At 40.2% G+C, this 19952-nt stretch overlaps 1 protein-coding gene across 5 annotated transcripts in view; it reads left to right on the top strand.

Annotated features, from left to right (window-relative positions):
- Window positions 1-19952, top strand: part of adam9a (ADAM metallopeptidase domain 9a) — a 127393-nt gene that overhangs the window by 59880 nt on the left and 47561 nt on the right. For all 5 annotated transcript variants that reach the window (XM_079827908.1, XM_079827910.1, XM_079827907.1 and 2 more), the window contains exon 5: window positions 11553-11629. In XM_079827908.1, coding sequence (XP_079684034.1) covers window positions 11553-11629 — 77 coding nt within the window. The remainder of the gene's footprint in view (window positions 1-11552; window positions 11630-19952) is intronic.

Below are 19952 nucleotides of genomic sequence, written 5' to 3'. Positions count from 1 at the left end.
ACAGAAGCTGTTCACGGGCCACAACCTGTAAGTCTGATTTATTTTTCATCGATGTGTTTTCCTGTAATAGGTTGTAGCAAGGAAGTAAACAGATGACAACGCTGTTCTGCAAACCAGTCTGTTAAATGCTCATTCATACTTAACGTTATCCGACGAACACCTATCGTTACAAACACTAACGTTAAAATCTCAACAGCGAACCTGGCATTATTGTAAATGATTCTTTGATTAGAGCTTTTATGTATTGTTAATCTACAGGCATGCTAAACATGGTTCTGTGTGTGATTTGGCTAACTTACTAGTTTAAGCCAGTGCTTAGTGTTTGTTTTGGGTTAGTTCTTGTGACAGATATTTGGCTATAATCGTTCTAAAAATACAAAAGTTAAAGTGCCATTCAGTAGCGATCATTATAGATCCGCAGTCTTTACTCTTGAGGACTGAACAGGTTCTGCTCGATCATCTTCACTCAAATGTTCTGGGTCTGTTTCGGGCTCAGATTGGTATGGTTTTATTGACGCCGTTGTTTCTAACACTGACCAAAGCACAGCCTCCGATAAAGGTAAGGGGCGTGACGTTTCCGACATACGTGCACTAGGCGTTTAGCGAATCACAACACACTGGGCCAGCTAACCAATCTGAGCCCATCGCGTATTTTTGAGGGACTGGCTTCATACAACCCGGAAAGCATCAGACCGTTTTACAAGGAGGGACAGAGCAGTGTAGAATAAAGGTCAAATATATGAAAAATAAGGCAATTTTTTTTAAAACGAAGCATGAACACATGTTACAGTGCACCCCACAAATACAGTCAAGCCTTCAAAAGAATGTGTTTTACCACCCCTTTAAAAGAGACAGGCGTCTATTTGGGACTCGGCTATTATTTGAAGTTTTACGGTATTTATTTGTATGATACAGCTGCAAATAAGTATTTGAACACCTGAGAAAATCAATGTTAATATTTGGTACAGTAGCCTTTGTTTGCAATTACAGAGGTCAAACGTTTCCTGTAGTTTTTCACCAGGTTTGCACACACTGCAGGAGGGATTTTGGCCCACTCCTCCACACAGATCTTCTCTAGATCAGTCAGGTTTCTGGCCTGTCACTGAGAAACGCAGAGTTTGAGCTCCCTCCAAAGATTCTCTATTGGGTTTAGGTCTGGAGACTGGCTAGGCCACGCCAGAACCTTGAAATGCTTCTTACAGAGCCACTACTTGGTTATCCTGGCTGTGTGCTTCGGGTCATTGTCATGTTGGAAGATGACCCATCTCGACCAGCCTCGACCCATCTTCAATGCTCTAACTGAGGGAAGGAGGTTGTTCCCCAAAATCTCGCAATACATGGCCCCGGTCATCCTCTCCTTAATACAGTCCAGTCGCCCTGTCCCATGTGCAGAAAAACACCCCAAAGAATGATGCTACCACCCCCATGCTTCACAGTAGGGATGGTGTTCTTGGGATGGTACTCATCATTCTTCTTCTTCCAAACACGTTTAGTGGAATTATGACCAAAAAGTTCTATTTTGGTCTCATCTGACCACATGACTTTCTCCCATGACTCCTCTGGATCATCCAAATGGTCATTGGCAATCTTAAGACGTGCCTGGACATGTGCTGGTTTAAGCAGGGGAACCTTCCGTGCCATGCATGATTTCAAACCATGACGTCTTAGTGTATTACCAACAGTAACCTTGGAAACGGTGGTCCCAGCTCTTTTCAGGTCATTGACCAGCTCCTCCCGTGTAGTTCTGAGCTGATTTCTCACCTTTCTTAGGATCATTGAGACCCCACGAGGTGAGATCTTGCATGGAGCCCCAGTCAGAGGGAGATTGACAGTCATGTTTAGCTTCTTCCATTTTCTAATGATTGCTCCAACAGTGGACCTTTTTTCACCAAGCTGCTTGGCAATTTCCCCGTAGCCCTTTCCAGCCTTGTGGAGGTGTACAATTTTGTCTCTAGTGTCTTTGGACAGCTCTTTGGTCTTGGCCATGTTAGTAGTTGGATTCTTACTGATTGTATTGGGTGGACAGGTGTCTTGATGCAGCTAACAACCTCAAACAGGTGCGGGGTGCACTCAAAAAAATAACTCATTGGACAAACTCAATTTAATTGAGGGCAGGTTTTCCATCCAATAAATATGTGTAGCCCCAACTCATAAAAAACTAATTCACGCAATGAAATGTAATAGAGTTGGTCCAACTCAATTTGGACTAACTTAATTGAGTTGGTCCAACTCAGCTTTAACCAATTTAATTGGGTTGGTCCAACTCAGTTTGAACCAATTTAATTATATGGTCATTAATGGACCATAATTATTGCATAAATATTAGGTTTATTTAGAACCAAAATATCTCCTCAAATTTTTCAATACATATTATTAAACCAAAATATAGAACATTTATTTAATTGAAAAAAGGTGCATGGTCACATTTGACCATAAATGAGTATGAGTGTGAACGATTAAGGAATACCTGAGGGCTAAATACAAGAAAAACATTAACGACGTTGTATCTCCATCACTCTCCATAATAAAATGATACTGTACATGTGGTTGACGTAATAATCAATGCACACAATGCTGTACTGTTTACCAAACATTGCTGCAGTGCAAATACCTGAATAGTATTAGTGAAGCTGTTGTTGTGTATCCATTCAAATGTATGGATAGCGCCACACGGCGCGCGCCGCCCTAAGATATGAGAGCAGAGCATGTCGTTTCAACGGCTCTGGCTGCAGCTGAACGAATATGCGTGTTGTAAATAGCGTTAAAAAATAATAACGACTCGCAAAATATGGCTGCCGGTGTAGATTCTGTGGCGCAGCGCCACGGATTAGTCTGTGTGGGAAATGTCGATCATAAGATACACAAAAACAAAACATAAATTCTTAAAGAGCACCTATCATGGAATTTTGAAATTTACCTTTCATGTAGTGTGTAACATAGATCTAAGTGAACAAAAACATCCTGTGATAGCTTGAAATATGACAGTGCACCGTATATATAGTTATTTTCTTTCAAAAGTAAGAGTCGACTCGGAGTCATTTTTAAGAATCGTTAGAAGACCGAAGCTTTTTCTCTGACTAGATGACGTCAACTTGTCAAGTTATTTGAATACGATACGCCCACTTATTGCGCTCCAAGACGCCAGTGAAAACTAGAAAACATCATGGCGACGAGACGCTGTGTTCTGAAGTGCGACTCAAAAGCAAACTTCTTTCATCTGCCCAAGGATGAGCATTTGAAGACTAAGTGGCTTGAAGACAAACCATACATCGTCGCGATTGTGTGTTTATTAGTCGTCAAATGTATGTTTCGCGATCTCAGGAAGCTTTTATTATGGACTTCTATTATGGCACATGGTTCTTCTTCGTCTGTCTGTACCATACATGGACTACATGTGCACAGAGCGCCCTCCGGCTGCCAGTATGAATTGAAAACAACACATAAGAGACTCGATCGCTCATGATTAGGCTATAACTGCCCATTTTGAGGAAGTATTGAATAAAAAATACTCCTCTGTTTAGAAATTTGACACAGACATATGAGAATCTATCAATATGTCTCCTCATCTGCACACTTTTGAACTAAAAGCCCTGAGGGATGTTGATTTGTCGCGAGTCTTCGTGAGGAGAATAGAGGAGTTTTTTTATGAATGAGATCAGCTGAGGCTCATATTACAATCAAACAGTACCGACGCGGTTTTCATATTCATAACTCCTGACACATATTAACAAATTACTGTCACTATAAGACTTTGATGGGCGTTCCGTTTCCGAAAATATCTGCACAGACTAAACCAATCACAACTGACTGGGTCATCGGACCAATCACCGCAGATTAGCGTCACGTAAAGGCGGGGTTTTGAAAAGTGAATCACTAAAGGAATCATTTGAGAATCACTGTCAAAACAGGTAAAAATAAATGCATATTATAAGAAAACTAAAGTCTTTTTTGTCATTGCATGCATGCAAAACTGTTGTTGGGGACTTCTAAAACAATATTTGGAACATTTTAAATGCCATGATAGGTGCTCTTTAAAACACATCAATTTTATTACTTTGCTGTAATCCAACTCTTTAGAATCCATACGTTTGCGTGGAACAGATCCAAATTCAGCCCTTTGTCCAGTTATCTTCATCTCCATACTCATCAGCGACCGTAAATGTCAAATCCCGCGCACATTGGGATGTTTTCAAATTTCAAATAAAAAAATGCGCCCTCATTAAGCGTTACGACATGATTTACGGCAGTGACATCGAACGCTCATTGGCTCTCGCCTGCTTTGTCACAGATTGTGACATGCCGTGTTTCAGTTGATTTGTATTTGAAAAATGGGAAAAGCGCGCCTTCACGGACTGAAGCCGGATTAATATTTTCACTGATTAATAATTTACACCCTGCTCAGTGCTCATACAAATCTATTATATACCACCAGAGAGTACTGTGACTGCAACACATCGTCATTTGAACTACTCTTGGTACCGCTTTTGACATTTTTGCAATAAATAAATCATTGTTATTAACGTTACACTGGTCTGTCTGTTGTGCTTTTATTTATAATAAATGGTTTAGGTAACTTAGGTGTAGGATTAGCCGTTCAAAATATATTTTTAATGCTATATTGTTATTAAAATCTTAATTTTCCATCACATTCTGTCCATTACGTGTTATTCTCTTTATATTCTGTATAAAATTGGTATGTTTAGGTTTGGGGGTATTGTTAAGGGATCATACATTAATCCATAAAATACATTTTGGATCGTGTTTTCGTGTATTTTCCCGCACAGGGCTTAAAGTCATTTGGAGATTGAGAAATACTGACTCACGTACACGATTAACTTATATGTTGAAATGTGTTATTTTTCGTGTTAATCAGGTCAAATTCAATGCACCAATTCAGTGGCAGCAACAAGTAAACGGCGCCAAAACGATCGCAAGCACTTTGAACAATCCACCTCGCATAACTTTCACAGCTGTAGCATATTTCACTCAGAAGTACGATATACACATTATTTGACAGTGAGGTAAATTCTTAACTACAAAAAAACTAATACTTACCAATAAGGAATTCGCCTTAACAGTCCTCGCAGCACCAGATGAGAAAATGGTGGCCTCACCGTGAGCTTGTTCTGTTCCATTCTCTGAGCTTATGCGCATGCTCAAATGGTGCGCTCCAAAGCCCAAATTAATTTGAGTTAATCGAATTAAAATAAATCTCATTGATGAAGCTGTTTATATATTTTAGGTTAGACTTATTAAATATATATAAGTATTCACCCTAATTAGATATATGTAAATAAAGTGAACACAATATAAATGTGTCATATCTAAGAAGGGCTTGAATCATTTTTTTGAGTGTGGAGGTGGACATTTTAAAGGCAGACTAACAGGTCTTTGAGGGTCAGAATTCTAGCTGATAGACAGGTGTTCAAAACAAATACTTATTTGCAGCTGTATCATACAAATAAATAGTTAAAAAATCATACATTGTGATTTCTGGTTTTTTTTTTTTAGATTATGTCTCTCACAGTGGACATGCACCTACGATGACAATTTCAGACCCCTCCATGATTTCTAAGTGGGAGAACTTGCAAAAAAGCAGGGTGTTCAAATACTTATTTTCCTCATTGTATGTGTGTGTGTGTATATACATATGGCTGTAATGATTAAGTTGCAATAAGTACATATTAACTTTAAATGTAATATTGAATAATTAATACACTAAAATTGTACTTAAGTGTGTTAAGAAATATAGTCATGAACGTGTACTCCATTTAAGTGACATTTTATTTAATTAATATTATATTGTCTGCAATTATATATATATATATATATATATATATATATATATATATATATATATATATATATGTATATATATATATATATATATGTATGTATGTATGTATGTATGTATGTATGTATGTATGTATGTATGTATGTATGTATGTATGTATGTATGTATGTATGTATGTATGTATGTATGTATGTATGTATGTATGTATGTATGTATGTATGTATGTATGTATGTATGTTTTTTTTTCAATATATACTTATAAGATTTGAAGTACACTAGAAGTGCACATTCAATACAGTTAAGCAAGATTATTTTTCACATGAGGATATAGATAGATTTAGAAAAATCTTTCATTCAGAAATCAATGGGTTGACCGATGATGTCCAATGGGATTTCTAAAGGATGTGTTTTCTAGGCACAATGCCTAGAATTTTTGTTAGAATAGAGATTTTTTTTTTTCTTCTTCTACTATTAACTGTTTTATTGTCTGTTGAATGTCAGTTGTTGTCAGTGTTTTTGTTTGGTATTATTTATACACCATTATATTATGTATTAATATTTTGAATTGGCTTTTATTTTTATATTTTATTTTTAGTAATTTTATGTGCTTTTATCATTTTTATTTATTTTTTATTTCTATTTAGCTTGAATTAATATTGTTCAGTTTTAGTTTTAGTAATTTTAATACTTTAATTTTAATTTATTTTATTTTAATTAGTTGCTAAGGCAACATTTATTTAAAAAGTTAATGGACAAGTTATGTGCAGACATTTAATATTTAGGATTAGGGGTTTGTTAATATCACTAATCCCAAGTATGAGGTTAAATTTATCCTGAGAACTGTGATACTACTTTTTTGGAAACCAATGGTTCATCAAGTGATCCTGCTCTTGTTTTTCTGAAATAGTGATTCATTAGAGCAGCTAAGTGTCTGATGTTTACAATCTGATTCATGCTCATGATTCAAGCATCCCCGCCCCATCCTGCTCTACAGCAGTTGTTTTCCTTCTTTTTGACTCTTTTTCATTGTTTACAATGATACCCAAAGACCCGTGACTTTTCCAGTTGTTTTTGGTATACTGAATAAGTATTAAAGGGGACCTATTTTGCAAAATTGACTTTTACATGATGATTGAACATAAATGTGAGTCAGCACACACCACCACCCTATAATGGTAAAAATCCATTCACTCTTTTCTTCTATATTATACATAAATCAAAAACTTTATCAAAATGCTTCTATGCATTTTCCTTGCTCTCTCACGCTAATTTGCCCTGTTTAGTAAATATGTTGTTGGCTGTATCAATGAACACACCATTCCATTGATTTTCTATGTCAACATGGTAGACGGACTCGCAGTGGTTCTTAAAGTGTGGTACGAGTACCACTAGTGGCACTCAGGCTGCCTCTAGTGGTACGCAGAGGAATCACTAAATAAATTTATGTTAAACACATACATTTTAAATTAATCTTTATTTGATTTTTTTGTACATTTAAGTACAGTTTTAATTTAACTTTACAACACATTTTAATTTAATCATTATTTTATTATTTTATTTACCTGTATGTAAGCACTGTGCATTGTTAATGTACAAACTGTGTATTTAAAATGTTAAAGTGGCTGACAACAATAAATATTCTTATAGGAAGCAGAGCTGTAGCTGAATAGTTAGGCCTACTATGCTACTGTATTTTAATGTTGGTCATTATGGTGGTACTTGGTATAAAAATTTTGAGAACCACTGGATTAGAGCATTCACACTGCACGCAGAGGCGGCGCAGCTGCACGTAGCAGGAGCAGAGCAGAAGCGATCGTTTTGCCGCATAGTTTAATATTCACTAAATATTCAACTATATTACATTTGATCAGCTCATTTAAATTATCATAAAGTCAGAATTAAGAGATCAAATGTTGAAAATATGATTTTAAAAGTCATAATAGTGAGATAAAAAGTCAAAAATACGACATGCTAAGTCATAATTATAAGATAAAATGTTGAAAATATGATTTTAAAAGTCCTCATTATTAGATAAAAAGTAAAAAATATGACATGCTAAGTCATTGTGAGATGAACAGTTGAAATTAGGACTTTTTAAAAATTCTGAGATAAAAATTCCACATTTTGGTTTTAAAGTTAAAATTATGACTTAAAAATCTATAATCCTAATTAAGAGATAAAAAGCTGAAATTAGATTTAAAAAAGTCTAAATTATGACACACTAAGACATTTAAGAGATTAAATTATGCTTGTTATTTTTTTTAAATGTGCTTTTAATTTTTTTGATTCACACTTAAAATAATAATAATATTTACATTAATGTTTTCATTTTGTGCAATATATTTTTACATGCGTTTTTACTAGGGCTGTCAAAAGATTAATCGCGATTAATCGCATCCAAAATAAAAGTTTGTGTTTACATAATATATGTGTGTGTACTCTCTTAATTATTATTTATATATAAATGCACACACATTCATGTATATATTTAAGAAATATTTGCATGTATATACTGTATATACATTTATATAATCTATAATATATATAAATATAAATGTTTTATATATAAAAATAATGTTTTTTTCTTAAATATATACATGCTTGTGTGTGTATTTATATATAAATAATAATTAACAGAGTACACACACATATATTATGTAAACACAAACTTTTATTTTGGATGCGATTAATCACGATTAATCTTTTGACAGCCCTAGTTTTTACATTTTGAAATCAGTTTTTACAACAGAAATTAATCAATCAAAAACTTACTTTAGCTTTTCATCTAAAACAAATTGAATTTCCTTTCATCACTGTAAAGCTGCTTTGAACCAATATGTGTTGTGAAAAGCGCTATAGAAATAAAGGTGACTTGACTTGACTTTATTTTTACTGCGCTGCTCATGCTGAATTAAAGAAACAGTGCACATTATTTCTTCAAAATACACAAAGAAAAAAAATTCACCATAAAATTGTATAAGTGAGGTGTTCCTTGCTTCACAGTCACCATATGTCATTCATTGCTGTGAAAGAAAGAAAGAAAATACACAAAAACACTTCACAAAAAGACTGATTAAAACTACATTTACATTTAACCATTTATTAATTAAAAGGTAACTTAACTTTAAATCTTAACTTTAAGATTACTTTCATCATGTAATCTACATATATATATATATACATGTTATATGCGTGTGTGTGTAGGAGAGAATACCCATAATGCACTGTGAGAGTCGCGCACTGAATGAATTCCCGCGTCTCGCCAGGAGATGCCGCCCGCAGCTGAATTAATCGTCCATCTATTTTCCAAAACACTCTGGTCCAGCGTAATATCTTACAGGTATACATTGCTTTTTAATTGATTATTAAATTGTTTAATTATTGTTTATACACGCAAGTTTCGATGACAGAGTTCAAGATAAATGTTTCATTACTACTGGAGCTGCCAGTTTGCTACATTTCAAATAATTATTAAACAGCAAGCAGAAACGATGCAAAAGCGGCAGCCCTTCCGCCACACTAAATGTCCGAATTCACTCAGTCATTTTCATTCACTCATGTGGACTATATTAGTGGAGTAATGTTGGGAATAGTGAATGAGGGTAACTTATAGGGGGCGATTTCAAACACAGCACTTGTGTTTGCCATGTAAATAGCCCTGATGCTAACATGCCGTTACCTTTTTTTATTATAAACAAACCCATGTCTATGGAGATACCTGAATTGTACATATTAAGTAGACTTGCTTCCTTCTGTCCAAATCGAGGGCAGAGGGTCTGTCCAAATAAAATTAATTCACCCACTTGACGAAGTTGAATGCACTTAAAAATGGCTGAGCCCGAAGGGGATAAATCAAAGCACTTGACAGAAATTGGTCGGAGGAGAACGCCTGAAAAAAGGTGGCACAATGGACTCATATTCGTCTGTATTTGCAGAAGCCACGATTTAGCTGCGCATGACTGAAAGTGTGAAAGCACAATGGGCGTGTGCTGCTCGTGATCTGCATAGGTACACTTTTGCGCTACTTACGCTCTGCTTGCACGTTTAGTGGTGAAACAGGCTTTACAACATCTTGCGTGGGTGCGATCATTTTGGCACTGAATCTATTTTTGCTGCACTGCTCACGCTGAATTAAAGCCACAGAGCATTGTTCTTGGTCAAAATACACCTGAGTTAACATGAAAAATAACAGATTTCACCATAAAATCATACAAGTGTTTAAAATCATATTCTGTTTTTCACAGTTCATGCTGTGAAAATTAATAAATAAAATACACGAAAAACATCATTGCCAGGAGTTTTTACCCAAACTTCAAAGGCCTGTTTAAATGATTAAAACTAAAAGTATATCTTAGCTTTAAGATACTTTTATCATGTAACATAAATATACAGCATGTTATAGAGTGGTGCAGGTATGACGTCCGAACCCAGAACGCTAATTCTCCGCTGGTCCCTTCAAGATTTTCCTATGGGGTTTTATAATGGGGTTTTACAATTTATGTGTAAAATTAAAGCCTATGGTAATCTTGACAATACTTTGACGTTTTGTTCTACAATGTAAATAACACACACCCATAGCGAAAATGTGAATTTTGAAGAAATTCATTTTTGAAAACGTAAATTTGAATGTACATTTACTTAATTCATAAGTAACTAGATAAGACAGCTTTGGGTGTGAGTGTGTGTATAGTGTACGTTGTAGAACAAAACGTCAAAGTATCATCAAGTTATGTTTACCACAAGCTTTAGTTTTGCTCATAAATTGAAAACCCCATTATAAAACCCAATAGGAAAATCTCTAAGGAATCAGCAGCGGGGAATTAGACTTCCAGGTTCTGACATAATACCTGCTCCACTCTATATGCATATGTGTGGGGCAGTAGGAGGGGAACACGGTTAAGTAGAGTAGAGTATTCTGCACAGCATAAATTAAAGCACATGACAGACAGTGGTCGGAGGGGAACACCTAAAAGGTCTGTATACGCACAGCTCCTGTGCTGCTTCTGCTCTGCTTGCGTGTCCAGTGTGAAACAGGCGTGACTTTTTAAAAAATGATTGAATGTATGCAACGAATGGGAGAAGAAGAAAAAAAAAAAGCCAGGTCCATCTAGCGCATGGAATGCAAAAACGCATTCTATGGAAATGGCCCCATGCTCTTTCTCCTGTTTTGTTGTTGCCGGAGGATACGAGGCACGAGCTGTAAGGGCACAGCCCTCTTCTGGAAAGGGGGGCGGGGAGTAGAAGCTTATTTTCATTTAAAGATGTACACACACAAAAATACCAACATTTTTTTTTTGCTTCCACTGAAAAAGGCCCTTTTTGGGCATGGTATAATAAACTCTGTGCTATTTTGAGCTGAAACTTCCTTTTGGGGACACCTAAGACTTATTCATTGTCATTAATCCAGACCATGGGAACCCTTACTCTTTAAAGAAAAAATAAATGTTGTTGAGGGAGAGAATTAATGTGAATTAATATGAGAAATGTCTTGATTTTAATTGCTTTGGCTTATTTTAATGCTTGTTTTGTCTTGTTTAAATCATCCTGAGGCCCCCTTGGCCCTCTGGTTGAGAACCTCTTCCCTACAGTAAAGCTGTCAGACCAACTAGGTTCTGGTCCCTGACAAGAAAACACCTTGAGCTTAATTCAATTTTGAATGACAAGAATGTTGCCGTTTGTTAGTCAAGGCTTGGCAATTACATTTTTGGTATTGGTGGATTTCATTGTGGCTTCTTTCTCTCTCTCTGTTTTCCATCAGGGTCATTGTCATTACAGTGGTTACATAGAGGATGTGGAGGGCTCTTCTGCAGCACTCAGCCTGTGCTCTGGGTTAAGGTGAGATCACAGAAACTTTAAATGGATAGAGGGTTCTGAGTATCGGCCGATACGATAACAGCGCAGTATTCTTTTAAATCAATGTAGAATTTCTATACCTCTGTGTGTTGAACTGATAATCACTCTTTTGTGTGTTAAACACAGTCTACTACAGTAAATGCAGACAACTTCATTATAAAGAAAAACAACAAATGGAAAAAAATATATAATCATAATCTTTGACAAAAGTACTATTATAAACTAGCTTAGTGGATAATTCAGCAGCAAAAGTTACTCTAGAAAAAAAGTGCACAATAATTGTACAAAATCTAAACAGTTTGTGGGGAACAAATAAAAGTGAATATTATGGCTCGTTTCCACTGAGCAGTTCAGTATGATTCGGGACCATAAACCCTGATCTGGCTTGCGTTTCCACCACCAACAACAGCACCCTTACTTGATTGGTGTGGTGTAGCGTTCAATGTTATTCTCGCACGAAGAAGAAAGCGACATAGTAAACAACAGTGGAGGACATACAGCAGATCTTGTTCTTAATTCTTGGAATGTGGCTATTGTCACAAGAAGACACGCTTGGTTTGAGCCCAGGCTGCAGGCTGCAAGAAAAAACATGTACGTGCAAGTGACGATTCTCTGTCAACCAATCAACGTTCTGCAGTGGGTCTAGCTCCACCCGTAGTACCGGGCTACTGTGCTAGGTACCCCAATGGAAGGTGCCAAAAAAGTGGTATGGTACGGTTTGGAATTAGAGTACCATTCACAACTTCTGACAATGGAAATGGCAAAAACTGTACTGAATCGTGCCACTCAGTGGAAACGAGCCATAAGTGTAGCACTAAATCTGATAAAATGTTAAACATTGCTCTTTGTATTGTAAAACCCTGGTAGGAGGAAATTTCCATTCTAACTCTTTAACCCAATTCTGCTTCTCCGTTAAACTTTGGAAAAGTTTTCAGTGATCCAGTAATCGAATTCATTCAAACAGTCCAAAACAGCGCCTTGTAAAGAAGGCCAGGCTGATTACATCAAACATATCAGAGAGAATTTCTATGGGGAAAATGGATATTAATTATTGCATAAATATTAATCAGTACCATAAAAAAGAAATTATATTATTAAACAAAAATGTATTAGAATGATTTTACTGAAAAAATAAGAAGTTACATATCAGGGGTCCGGTCACTTTTGACCGCTAAGGCCACCAGTGTGACTCCCAAGTATGTTATTTTAAAGTTTCGTAATTTTGTTTTGGAGGTCTCCAACAACAGGTTTATATGCATCAAAATTCAAAATACACTTTAATTTTATCATAATATACATTGGACATCACACAATGTTCAATTGTTCTCAAACGACTCGATGGATGAATCAGTCTCTCTAAATCCCTCATTTGTGACCCTGTCTGTGAAAACCCAGCTAAAGTCTTTTTTTTTTAATTCGCTGTTTTATACTTAAAATCATCCTACATAATGTAAAGAACATTCTGTGAAAATATAACCTTGATATCTTTAATATTGACTGAGTAAGATCATGTCAAAAGTTAGCTGAATTTCGGCCTCAGAAAATCCAGATTTTGAGAAATTCCAATTTTAAAATCAAGCTTATTTTTGAAATTGTAAAACATTTTAACCATTATTATTCTGATAATGTGCCATATACCACATTAAAGCTAAGATTCTCCCATTTTCAGTGATATAGGACACATTTATGGGAAAATTCTTAGTTTTGTAAAACAAGTCTATTTATTATGATGTGCATGTCCAAAAAGCGTGAAACATTGAAACGAATGGGGGCACCACAAGAGCTTGATTTACCAAGTCAGTTCACTCTAATGATTTGTAGGCTATAACTTTATTAGTAAAATGAAATCTCAGTAGAAAATGTCATTAATAGGCCTATATATATCCATTAATATATAAAACATCCATAGAAAATCTCACTGTGTAACATTTGGAGTAAATCCAGGACTAGGCCTAATGCCCTAACAAGTTAACAGGTCAGTCTCAAACTTTGTGCAGATAGTTAGTCATAACTGTGAATCTTCACTTGTCTCACAATTCGATTAGATTATGATTCATTAGAATTTTTTCATGGCTCATTGTGCTTAACAACTCTTTTAGCCTACATAAGGCACGTCCTGCACTTATGTTCTCATTCATGCATGTTCTATTCGTATAGGTTTACAAACCGAAACCAAAACTTCAGACGCAAGAGCTTTGCTTCCGAAGGACACACGCAGCTTTTTTATATTAATATATAATACAGGTTCTTTATTTAGCCTACAAAAAACAGTAGGCCTACCGGTATATTAATTATTATTAATTAAACTATCAGCTGTTCTGTTCCTTGCACTTCGCTTGCCGCGGCCGCCCTGTCAGAGAGCGAATTCATAAAATCAGCGCCTCAGCATCCAAAGACCAAACTATTGAGACACTTAGCAGCCATTAAATGTCTTTAAAATAAGACGGATGTATAGGCAGAAGGTGGAGTTAGGAAACAAATAAACTGTTCCTGAAATGTCGGTGATGACACAAAGAAATCCACACAGAAATCGGAACCCGGCTTAAGTCGCCGTTTTCTTGCCTTTCCCGACACTGATCTGATCCTTGGTCGTGCGGATTGATATTATGGTCTGTTTGCACTTTGTAATTGTAAAAAATACGTTTCTGAACCGAATGATATAAGAATCAGCAGTTGTTTCTGCGTTGAAAGTAAACATTAAATCAATATTTAAGAAGCCCACGTCCGGTATTTTTTGGTGCAAAATAATAAAACGTAGCGTCAATAAAATCATTAATTTCAGTATTTATAATATTATAAATGAAAACTTGAGTACTGCATCTCAAAGCCCTTGGTATAATCTATCATTTACAGCAGTAAACACAAATTGCCTGTTTTGGTCATTTTTATGGCTATGACTACTTTGACGCTCAATATCTCCTAATTAGATTATGCGACTTTAGCCGGGGTTTCAGAGATGGGGTCACATTTCTGTGAGCCTACTGTGCTCTGATTGGTCAGATGGCCCAGTCTGTTGTGATTGGTCGTACAGCGTGTATTTCGGAAACAAATGTCCATTACCATAACTGAACTTCAGCTCCATTCAGGAGGCTTCCTGTTCCTAAAGCTCAACGATAGTACACACTGTAAAGACGATGACGTTGATTTTACATCAATCCTAGCACGACCTGAAATGGGTGTGTCAGATATAGGGAGACATACAAAATGTGCAGGGCTGGTGGTCCTCCAGGACAGGTTTGGGAACCACTGCAGTAGAGCATTACAATAATCTAGCCTTGTGGTCATGAGCACATAACCTAAGTCAAACTTACGGTCAATGAGGAGATCCTGGATAAGATGCCCCTTGCTCGTACCGGACATCCGGTAAGAGTGAACGCTGGCACGATATGCTGCTGCTGCTCGCCGATAACTTTTAACCTTTAACGTTTGAAACTTTGGAATTTTTAAGCTTTTCTACTGTTGGACTGTGCAACTGTTCTCAACTCTGTGAGAGACTGATCCTTCATCTCTCCGCACCATCAATGATTCATTTGACATTTCTGTGCATCTGCGTGATTTGGCTAACATTAGCCTACTGCTTCGGCTTCTAACATTGGTCCTTTACCTGGTTTGTTCACCTGACGGCCTAAGTCATCTGGGTCCTCGTCTACAATGTGGGCTGGTAGGCTTTTTATCTGGATCGCTCTCGCTGGGTCTCTCCTGTCACTCCTCCATCAACTCGTGACAGGACTCCTCCAGTACTCAGCCGCTGAACTCCATCGGGCCCGTCTTCACCTGCTCAAGTCTCCGCCGGCAATTCTCCTCCTTCATCCGGACATTGCTTTCCTGCCTCGTTGGAAATACATCCATCGTGGATCTCGTCGAAGCTTCCACTTTGACAACTCTAAACCAATAAAATCCATCTGGTCCTCCACACAATGCCCTCCATGTAATACCGGCCGGGTTGCTGTCCACACAGTTTTAGCTAGCCTTGCTAGGTCAGCTAACGCTACTGGAAAATGCAACAAGGGGCGGCAGTGGCTCAGTGGTTCATGTAGGTTGTCTACAAACCGGAAGGTTGGTGGTTCGATCCCCGGTTCCACCTGACCAAGTGTCGAGGTGTCCATGAGCAAGGCACCTAACCCCAGCTGCTCCCGATGAGCTGGATGGCGCCTTGCATGGCTGACACCGCCGTCGGTGTGTGAATGGGTGATAGTGAGGCAATGTGTAAAGCGCTTTGGATGGCCATTGGTCTGTTAAAAGCGCTATATAAATGCAGTCCATTTAACATTTAACAACATCCCGGTCCACTTCGGTCTACTAAACATCCGCTCACTTACGAGCAAGGGGCATCTTATCCAGCATCTCCTCATTGACCGTAAGTTTGACTTTCTTTGCTTGACCGAGACATGGCAACAACCTAACGACTTTTCCCAACTCAACGAGTTCACGCCCCCTGGGTTTGTTTACACCTGTCAACCTCGTGGCTCCGGGCGTGGTGGAGGTCTCGCGATAATTCACAGCGAGAGGTGGAAAGTCCTACCGGTATCTGCTCCTACTTTCAACTCGTTTGAATCAACTGTGTGTCAACTTTCTGGTCCAATTCCCACCATTGTTGTAATTGTTTACCGCCCCCCTAAAGCTAACAATAACTTCATTAATGATTTTGCTGCTCTACTTACCCACCTAGCCACACTTTTCCCAAATGTAATACTGTTGGGGGACTTCAACATACATATGGACAATATCAATCTTCCTCTCCCGTGATTTTGCTCCCTGTCTTGACAGCTTTGGTTTCCAGCAGCATATTGACTTTCCCACTCATTCAAAGGGTCACATTCTGGATTTAGTTTGTTGTTCTGGTCTCATTCCCTCCAACTGTACTGCAGATGAACTTCCCATCCATCCATCCATCTTCTTCCGCTTATCCGGGGCCGGGTCGCGGGGGCAGCAGTCTAAGCAGAGATGCCCAGACTTCCCTCTCCCTAGACACTTCCTCTAGCTCTTCCGGGGGGACACCGAGGCGTTCCAAGGCCAGCCGGGAGACATAGTCCCTCCAGCGTGTCCTCGGTCTTCCCCGGGGCCTCCTCCCGGTTGGACATGCCCGAAACACCTTCCCGGGAAGGCGTTCAGGAGGCATCCGGAACAAATGCCCGAGCCACCTCAGCTGTCCCCTCTCGATGTGGAGGAGCAGCGGCTCTACTCCGAGTTCCTCCCGAGTGACTGAGCTTCTCACCCTATCTCTAAGGGAGCGCCCAGCCACCCTGCGGAGAAAGCTCATTTCGGCCGCCTGTATCCGGGATCTTGTCCTTTCGGTCATGACCCAAAGCTCATGACCATAGGTGAGAGTAGGAACGTAGATTGACCGGTAAATCGAGAGCTTCGCCTTACGGCTTAGCTCTTTCTTCACCACGACAGACCGGTACATCGACTGCATTACTGCAGAAGCTGCACCGATCCGTCTGTCAATCTCCCGTTCCATCCTCCCCTCACTCGTGAACAAGACCCCTAGATACTTAAACTCCTCCACTTGGGGCAGGAACTCTCCACCAACCTGGAGTGGGCAAGCCACCCTTTTCCGACTGAGGACCATGGCCTCGGATTTGGAGGTGCTGATCCCCATCCCAGCCGCTTCACACTCGGCTGCAAACCGTCCCAATGCATGCTGAAGGTCCTGGTTAGAAGGGGCCAACACGACAACGTCATCCGCAAAGAGCAGAGACGAAACCGTGTGGTCCCCAAACCTGACACCCTCCGGCCCTTGGCTGCGCCTAGAAATTCTGTCCATAAAAATTATGAACAGAACCGGCGACAAAGGGCAGCCCTGCCGGAGTCCAACATGCACCGGGAACAAGTCTGACTTAATGCCGGCAATGCGGACCAAACTCCTGCTTCGGTCATACAGGGACCGGACAGCCCTCAGCAAAGGACCCCGGACCCCATATTCCCCCAGCACCCTCCACAGGACGCCGCGAGGGACACAGTCGAATGCCTTCTCCAAATCCACAAAACAAATGTGGACTGGTTGGGCAAACTCCCATGAACCCTCCAGCACCCTGTAGAGGGTATAGAGCTGGTCCAGTGTTCCGCGACCAGGACGAAAACCACACTGTTCCTCCTGAATCCGAGGTTCCACTATCGGCCGGATTCTCCTCTCCAGTACCCTGGCATAGACTTTCCCGGGGAGGCTGAGAAGTGTGATCCCCCTATAGTTGGAACACACCCTCCGGTCCCCCTTCTTAAAAAGAGGGACCACCACCCCGGTCTGCCATCCCAGAGGCACTGTCCCCGACCGCCACGCGATGCTGCAGAGGCGTGTCAGCCAAGACAGCCCCACAACATCCAGAGACTTGAGGTACTCAGGGCGGATCTCATCCACCCCCGGTGCCTTGCCACCGAGGAGTTTCTTGACCACCTCGGTGACTTCAGCCCGGGTGATGGACGAGTCCTCCTCTGAGCCCCCAGCCTCTGCTTCCTCAATGGAAGACGTGACGGCGGGATTGAGGAGATCCTCGAAGTATTCCTTCCACCGTCCGACAACATCCCCAGTCGAGGTCAACAGCCGCCCATCGCCACTGTAAACAGCGTTGGTAGGGCACTGCTTCCCCCTCCTGAGGCGCCGGACGGTTTGCCAGAATCTCTTCGAGGCCAGCCGATAGTCTTTTTCCATGGCCTCACCGAACTCCTCCCAGGCCCGAGTTTTTGCCTCCACGACCACCCGGGCTGCAGTCCGTTTAGCCTGTCGGTACCTGTCAGCTGCCTCAGGAGTCCCACAAGCCAGCCAGGCCCGATAGGACTCCTTCTTCAGCTTGACGGCATCCCTTACTTCCGGTGTCCACCACCGGGTTCGGGGATTGCCGCCTCGACAGGCACCGGAGACCTTACGGCCACAGCTCCGAGCAGCCGCTTTGACAATGGAGGTGGAGAACATGGTCCACTCGGACTCAATATCTCCAGCCTCCCTCGGGATCCGGTCGAAGCTCTGCCGGAGGCAGGAGTTGAAGATCTCTCTGACAGGAGACTCGGCCAAACATTCCCAGCAGACCCTCACAGTACGTTTGGGTCTACCGAGTCTATCCAGCTTCCTCCCCCGCCATCGGATCCAACTCACCACCAGGTGGTGATCAGTTGACAGCTCCGCCCCTCTCTTCACCCGAGTGTCCAAGACATACGGCCGCAGATCAGATGAAACGACCACAAAGTCGATCATTGACCTACGACCTAGGGTGTCCTGGTGCCATGTGCACTGATGGACACCCTTATGCTTGAACATGGTGTTCGTTATGGACAAACTGTAACTAGCACAGAAGTCCAATAACTGAACACCACTCGGGTTCAGATCAGGGGGGCCGTTCCTCCCAATCACGCCCCTCCAGGTTTCACTGTCATTGCCCACGTGGGCGTTGAAGTCCCCCAGTAGAACGACGGAGTCCCCAGTCGGAGCACTCTCCAGCACCCCTCCCAGAGACTCCAAGAAGGTCGGGTACTCTGCACTGCCGAATACTAATGAACTTCCCATAACTGATAATTTGCTTCTGTCGTTCAACGTCAAACTCACTCTGTCCTCAACAAAGCCACCACGTGTTATCTCATTCCGTAACATTAAGAAAATTAATCCTAATACACTTTCCTCTGGTATTAGGTGCCTTTTGAACACTCACAATTCATCCACCCCTGATGACTTGGTTTCCCACTACAACAATACCCTCAACACAATTCTTAATTCTCTCGCTCCTATGAAAACCAGGTCTGTCTCCTTCTCCACCTCTGCCCCTTGGTTCACTTCAGAACTATGGCAGATGAAGGCCAAAGGTTGACAGCTTGATTGACTGTACAAGAAAACTGGTTCACAAAGACATGCACAAAAATCACATTTTACATTATAAGGACTGCATTTCTTAAACCAAACTCAACTACTATTCTGGCATAATCTGTTCAAATGAAGGTAATTCCAAGTCACTGTTTTCTCTTCTCAACAATATTCTCAAACCCCCAGCCTCCCATAACTTGTACGAACAATTCCAGTCTCGTTTCCGCCCCCTCCATAGCACTGAATCTGCACTAATTAAAATCACAAACGACCTCCTCCTGGCAGCCGACTCTGGTTTACTCTCCATTCTCATCCTCCTCAATCTGAGTGCGGCCTTTGACACCATCTCTCACACTATCCGCCTCAACAGATTATTTTCCATTGGTATTTCACATACACCCCTTGACTGGTTTAAATCCTACCTCTCAGGCCACTCTCAGTTCATCCAAATCCAATCCTGCAGTTCCCACCCGTCCTCCGTTACCCCTTCTCTTCATCATCTACCTCCTTCCCCTT

This window comes from Gobio gobio, assembly GCF_949357685.1.
Source record: "Gobio gobio genome assembly, chromosome: 10".
In the NCBI taxonomy this organism is placed as follows: domain Eukaryota; kingdom Metazoa; phylum Chordata; class Actinopteri; order Cypriniformes; family Gobionidae; genus Gobio; species Gobio gobio.
This window is presented reverse-complemented; position numbering and strand designations above follow the sequence as displayed.